Genomic DNA, 6,977 nt, shown 5'->3' on the forward strand with positions numbered 1-6,977 from the left:
GCTCGAGCACGAAAATACACATGTATCTGTAGTTTCTTCCTCCACAATCTCAACTAGGCCCTGAACACATCCCACTGTGAATGTGGGCACAGTGTCACTTTGTCAAATATGGCAACTTCAACATAACAAAATAGTACCAATCAACACAAGTACTGGTCCCAACACAACAAAAGTACACACAGAGGAGTTTTTTTATTGATGTAATCAAGGGCCTGTTAAGTCTTGATTATTTAGACTCTCCCTGATAGTGTAATGATAAAGTATGACTGGGCACAATTGATGCAGTCATCAGTTAGACTTGTCATTATCCTGGCTGGTAATCTCAGGAGCATGAACGCATTACCTTCTGCTGAGGCATGCAGGGAGCAGGCAGCATCAGGCCCTGGCTGTGCTGCCATGACAACATGCCACACCTTTAAGACAATCATTACGAAATTGAACCAAAGGTAGACTCTTCTTGGGAAATGTTACGGTGGTCTTTGCTCAGTCACTCCGGCTGTCAAGCTGCATACAGTGATATCAATCAACAGGCAAACACTTCTGCAAGAGGAGAGAAACTGATCAAGAAGGCACACCAGAGACTGTACTTCCTGAGAGTCCTCAGGAAAAATCACCTCACACAGGAGCTGCTAGTGTCATGTCTAGGTGTGAGCTTGAGAGAGCCTGACATACTACTGCATCTGTGTGTGGTTCACGGCTGCACGGAGAGGAGGAGAAGGAGCCCAGAGGGTCGTACCGCAAAAAAATAATCGAAATCCCCCCCCCTCCCCCCTGACCTCTACAACACCCTATGCCTGAAGAAGCCCAAAGCATCCTGAATCCCATCCTGAAAGACCCACACCACACAGGACACTCACTCATCCTCAGAACAGGCAGACGAGCGATGAACACAAAAAAAAAAATGAAAAAGGACTTTATTTTTTTATCCATAGAGCATAACAAACAGGCCACCCCTGCTCTCTGAACCCTGTCAAAATAATGTATACACACAATGCATGTGCAAACAACAATGCACAAAAATATTGAAAAAAAAGCCACAACAATATATCAACAAAATGAAAAAATGCGCAAATGTACCTCACTTGCAATGATTTTTACTACAACTTTGCATTATTTTAAATGTCACTTTTCACTTTAAATAAGGTTGTTTTTTTTTCTTTCTTCTATTACCTACCATATGTGACATGCATCACTTCTTTATTCATTATATTTATGTTTTATTTTTTTTTTTTTTTTTTTTTTTTTTTATTTTTTTTTTTTTATTTTTTACATTGAACTCTAGGGAGGGACACGTTCAATTTCTTCGTTCTCTCTTGAACGTCTAAGATAAGAGCAGGAATGCTATTATGTCTTCTGGCAAATGAAACAGAAAACACATTAAACAATCAAACTTTTGCTTATAGAGATCATCTGGATTCCAGCATTGAATACACACCATGTGGAACCAGTGCATGTGTGTCCATGGAGGCCTGAACACCCCACACATAAAGTGTATAGCTATTGTTCACAACAATAAATAGGGTAGGCTAATATTACTGAGTAAAAAAATAACTTTAAGAAATAACCAAATCTGTTGCATAGAAATAGTAAACATGTCAAATCAAACATAATAAAAAACTAAGAAGAAATAAAGAAAAACCATAAATAGGAATATATTCGTTATGTCAGGCTGCACAACACACTGCAGTAGATCGCTGGAGATCCTGGCAAACTCAATAATAGTATTGTGTTTTATATTTATTTTCTATTAATGCTCTGATGTGCACCGCTGCTGTGATAATTTTTTTATTTGTCCCCACTGTGGGCAAAATAAAGGAATATCTATATATATATTAGGGATATTGCATTGAAACCCCAATACATACGTCAACAGCGTATGTATTGTAACTGCGCTCTGATGTGTCGGACAGCGGTTCAATCCAATGGCAGCTGTGGAGGGCAGTATGGGCTGGACCCGTTACTAGGTGGGGTTTATCATGGGTAGGCCTATAAATACACACTCCCTCTCTGTCGCTACAACGCTTCTGGATCTTTACTGAGACACACTTCTTCACTTTAAGAACACACGGTAAGACATTTCCTTTCGAGAAAAAGCTCAAATCTGTTTCCCAGCTGTTAGTTTGAGAGTTTGGTGAATTTTGCTACGAGATGCCTTTAAATCCTCTCCGTCAAGACGCCGATGCACAATGAGGGTGTGGTTGGGAAAACGGAAGCGATCATTTTCGGATTTACACACACACACAAGTACTTATTCTAATAACTACGCAGCAGAGTTGGCACTCTATATCTCATATATAAGAGTATCACATGATGGGAAACCGGATCTATCTCAATATAATGTATAATGTAATGAATCAGAGTTTAACGTTGGCGTGGCCAGACACTGCAGTCTCCACATGCTCGTCATTATGGAAAACCACACAACATAAACTTACAGTAAATATGCAGAGGCGTGTTCTCTCCAGGAGTGGAAGAAGGAAAAACCAACATAAGTTATTTCTGCTCTTGAGTTTAGTTAATAGATAGGAACTTTACTAGTAAAAATAATAAAAGAGTGATCCTTTTTTCTTTGAATACTATCAATATTATGATCAGTACTGTACTTTGTTTGACCAAATCCTTTCTTCTCTCCCTACAGACAGACTCCAGGAGACCCATCATGTCTTTCATCCAAGCCTTCCTGCAGCAGACGGTCTATATGGGCATGCCCGATGACTCAGTACGTGTCTCTGTGGTTTTGTTCCAGCTGCCCTGGCCAACAACCCTGTTTTTTTTCTCCTTTTTTATCTTCCTGTGCTGGTGGAAATTTTTGGTCAGGCAGTTTAGAGCAAGCAAGAGAGAGAGAGAGAAGTGTGGAGTGTCTAGCGAAAGGGAAAAGAAGGAGTAAGTGGGAAGTTTAAAGGTGGAAGAAGGGAAGGAAAAGGAGTGGAGATGAGTGGAGCAGAAAGATAAGATGTTAGCTCGTATTAAAGTGAAAGGGAGCCTGGACTGTAAAGATTTTATGCAAGGACAACTATGATCAATCTTATTAGGAGAGTGACTCATTGTTCCAGGAATCTGCGCCCCTCCCTTTTGAAACTGTGCAAACAGAACATAGTTCTATTTCTGTTTTTCCTGGCTTTTTAAAGTGAACTGCAGGGAAGTTGCAGAAGGTCACCCTGCTTGATTTTGTCTGATTGTTTCATCTCAAGTTCATTTAGTCGTTGTTCGGTTCAGTCTAGAGGATGAACAGGCATTTTAAGGGGTCGTGGTCTTTGGTGGCATGGAGATGTCGGTGCTGAGGAAACACAGCAAGTCCCCACAGGGGTTATAAAAAAAAAATATATATCTTTTGTATGTATTATATGGAGGATAGATGCAGCAATGTGGAAGGGGAGAAACAGTTTGGACTTTTGTAACAAAGGAATTCTAAAAATCCATGTCTGTAAACGGCCTCATGATCCCCACTGGGTAGGAGAACTCAAGTATTTGCCAAACGCACAATAATCTGTGTTGTGTCTCTCAGGTCCTCAAGAAAGAGGGAACAGTGACTGCAGCACTCAATTTCAGCCCCGATGGAGATGCAGCAGTTTTGGAGAAGGCCATCAAGGCAAAAGGTGAACGTAATGTGTACAAAGGGATGCGTTAGAGCGTGTGTTAACATGTCTCGGTGTGGGAAAAGGTGTCTGTGCTAGAAGTATATCACGCTGCATGGTTTCTGCTGTAAGAACTTGAACACCCTCTGCTGGCCCTCACACACCATTACTACTCACAACCTCTCAACCTACTTGTATATATGGCTCTGTCATACAGATGCATTTTACTGAACAACATCTTCTTTGTGCAGGTGTGGATGAGAACACCATCATTGAAACGCTGGTGAAAAGGAGCAATGAGCAGAGACAGCTGATCAAAGAAGCTTACCAGAAAGCCAGCGGCAAGGTCATTGACATTTAATGAAGACTTTCTCAGCAAGAAAGTAGTTACACACACATAATCACATGCTCTCAAACACTGTTCTGCTCATCGGTCGTCCTATAGTCTCTGGAGTCAGCACTGAAGAGTGCTCTGAAGGGGGATCTAGAGGAAGTGGTGTTGGCTCTCCTGAAAACACCGGCCCAGTACGATGCCCACCAGCTGAAAATGGCAATGAAGGTACACGCAAGCACACACAACCAGCGTCTTAAAGGAACTACTGATATACATTTTAAAATGACTCTAATGCTCATGAACTAAGCTCATTTGAGGTGAATGTCGTGGCCTCACCATCATCTGTTATTTTTGGTGCATTTAATGCACCTACTTCTACATGTTATTCATGCATTGTTTTCTTAACAGGAGGGTAAAAGGTGTGTTTTGTTTGAATGGTGCCAGCGAAGAATATCAATCTCTCTTTGCTTGCATCCTGTTCTCAGGGTCTGGGCACAGAGGAGGAAGTCCTAATAGAGATTTTGGCTTCCAGAAACAACATGGAGATCATAGATATAAAGAAAGCCTACAAAGAAGGTGCGTGGCAACAGATTTTAAGCAACGATCACCACCAAGCTAGTGTTCGAAAAAATGAAAGTTATAGCACATGTGACGTTGAAAAATTACCTTTTTAATATGAGAAGAGGTTGAAACATTTAATAAAGCACTTGACGACCTGACATTTTTAATGTAATTTCATATCCTCTATGCTAATATTGTGATTTCCTCATTAAGATTACAAGAAGGACCTGGAGAATGATATCAAGAGTGACACTAGTGGAGATTTCAGGGCTGCCCTCCTTGAACTCTGCAAGGTACATGTGTGTCCACACTTGCTTTTTATGTCGTGTTGTGTGTTTGATGCTGTACTTACAGGATTTTGAAGAATCAACAATTAAGCTAAAGAAATCACCAGGATGCAATAAGTGCTTAGGCAACATAACACTCCCTACTGTAGCTGCAACTGTGACAGTGAATTGTAAAAAAAACTCCCCTCAATACACACTCACATGTTAACATTGGGCCTTTAATGGCTTTTTCTTTGGACATCTCTTCAGGAAAAATGCGCAGCATCACACTTAATGTTAAATATCCATAACATTTTAAATAAAGTCAATCGCTACATTTTGATAAAATTAGGGGAAATGGCAAACAATCTGCTTTTAAACAGCCTGGTGGGTCAATTTGTCTCATATTTAACCTTTTTATTATCTATTTGAAAGCCTGTTGAGTATCTCCATTTCAATAGGGTACAACACTATTTATTGAGCAACTTTCACTTCATATTGCTGTTGCGTTTACAACGTTTTGACATTTTCAAAAAGAATTTAGAAAATTATGTTTTTGTAAAGTTAAGAAGAAGAAAACAGGCAGCAGCCTATGGCAGTTGCTTTCATACTTTCATACATACACAATCCCATCATACATCAGGCTTTCACAGAACTACATTTGACCTACATTTTTTTATAAGAGAAAGCTAGACCCTCTCAGAACTAAAGCCCATGACGTGTAATACCTAGGCCATGGTGGGAGTCACCTTCTACTGTATATTGTGGACGGACTAGATGAGTCTTTTGACAATATAACACTTTTCTTCTTGTCTTTATTGTGTTCAGCACTGAAGTTTCTCTGCTTGTCTTAATCACAGGCCAGCAGGACTGAAGGAGTTTGTGAGCAGATGGTTGACAGCGATGCCAGGGCTATATACGAGGCCGGGGAGGGGAGGAAGGGCAGTAATTGCTCCGTCTTCATTGAGATCCTCACCGGCAGGAGTGCGCCTCATCTCCGTAGCGGTAAGCTGGCTATATATCATGTTCAGTAAAATAATTGTTTTCATTATATTTGTAAGTCAGATTTAATACTCTTCCCTCCTTCTTCTCCTTCAGTGTTCGAAAGATACTCAAAGTACAGCAAGGTGGATATGGCCAAAGTTATCGATCTGGAGATGAAGGGAGATATTGAAAGTTGTCTCATGGCAGTAGGTAAAGGCGCAACCCTCAACGCTAACTTTCATTTATGCAGTCATTTATGCACAGACTTGACTTAAACGTGACCCACTTTTTAAATGACCACAGTGAAGTGTGCTGGAAGCCGGCCTGCATTCTTTGCTGAGAAGCTCAACTTGGCCATGAAGGTAAAGTATAAGTAGGATACTACTCCCAAAGTATTTCAAAAATAAATGCATGCAAGATGCTATGCCAGCTATTGTAAGGCCTTCCCTGACTGAATTTGTTCTGCCCATCAGGGGAAAGGTACCCGTAAAAATACCCTGACGCGCATCATGGTGAGCCGCTCTGAAATAGACATGAAACGGATCAAGGAAGAGTACAAGAAAACCTATGGCACAACACTCTACAGCGATATTCTGGTGAGCAAACTTCTGATAATGACAATAAAGTCATCTACAGTCTATGCCTAGATGTCAGAATTGGTAATGTGTTTATTGATACACATGTGGTTTACAATACAACAGGCAATGAGAAACAGTTGACAGGGAGAAAACAAATGTACCCTTTTTCTCTTTTCTTCAGGATGACACGAAAGGAGACTATGAGAAGATTCTGCTCGCTCTCTCTGGGAGTGAAAACTAATCGCCAGTCAATGGGATCACGGCTCATACAACTGAAGAGCCAGCACAGCTGTAGACAATCACCTATAATCCGTTGACACATATTGGGACCTATGCTCTTGTGAAGAACTGACAAGAATGTCTTTCTTTTTGACTGTCATGACATATTAACAGCAATGCGCAAAGATTAACATGGAATTGGCTCCTTTGGCAGATATTTTCTCCAAGTTATTTCTTTTCATTCCAACATCTGCATCTCAGTAATCTGACAGCAGTATGTTAGACCTACACTTTGGGACAGACTTAGCTTATCAATCATTAGATTCTTATATCCGGTGTTTGAAGAGAAGTCAGTAATCAGAGGTCAGCTGCTGACAAATGTAAACAGATCAGTAGGCATACCCTTGAAGGAGCTTGGACAACTTGCAAATAAAAGCTTTTATATGAAAGCCCATCTGAG

General features: G+C 40.6%; 2 protein-coding genes across 4 annotated transcripts in view; one reads left to right on the top strand and one right to left on the bottom strand.

Annotated features, from left to right (window-relative positions):
* The window catches only part of trpm6 (transient receptor potential cation channel, subfamily M, member 6), a 141,798-nt gene that overhangs the window by 3,744 nt on the left and 131,077 nt on the right, over positions 1-6,977 (bottom strand). The window lies entirely within an intron of this gene.
* On the top strand, positions 1,972-6,969 carry anxa1a (annexin A1a). The gene is made up of 12 exons (XM_056418987.1): positions 1,972-2,068; positions 2,639-2,719; positions 3,506-3,596; positions 3,827-3,921; positions 4,021-4,134; positions 4,395-4,485; positions 4,684-4,763; positions 5,597-5,741; positions 5,835-5,930; positions 6,024-6,082; positions 6,194-6,316; positions 6,480-6,969. The coding sequence occupies exons 2-12, from the start codon at positions 2,660-2,662 to the stop codon at positions 6,537-6,539; spliced, it is 1,014 nt and encodes a 337-aa protein (XP_056274962.1). The 5' UTR covers positions 1,972-2,068; positions 2,639-2,659; the 3' UTR covers positions 6,540-6,969.

This window comes from Pseudoliparis swirei, chromosome 7 (genome assembly GCF_029220125.1).
Source record: "Pseudoliparis swirei isolate HS2019 ecotype Mariana Trench chromosome 7, NWPU_hadal_v1, whole genome shotgun sequence".
In the NCBI taxonomy this organism is placed as follows: Eukaryota; Metazoa; Chordata; class Actinopteri; order Perciformes; family Liparidae; genus Pseudoliparis; species Pseudoliparis swirei.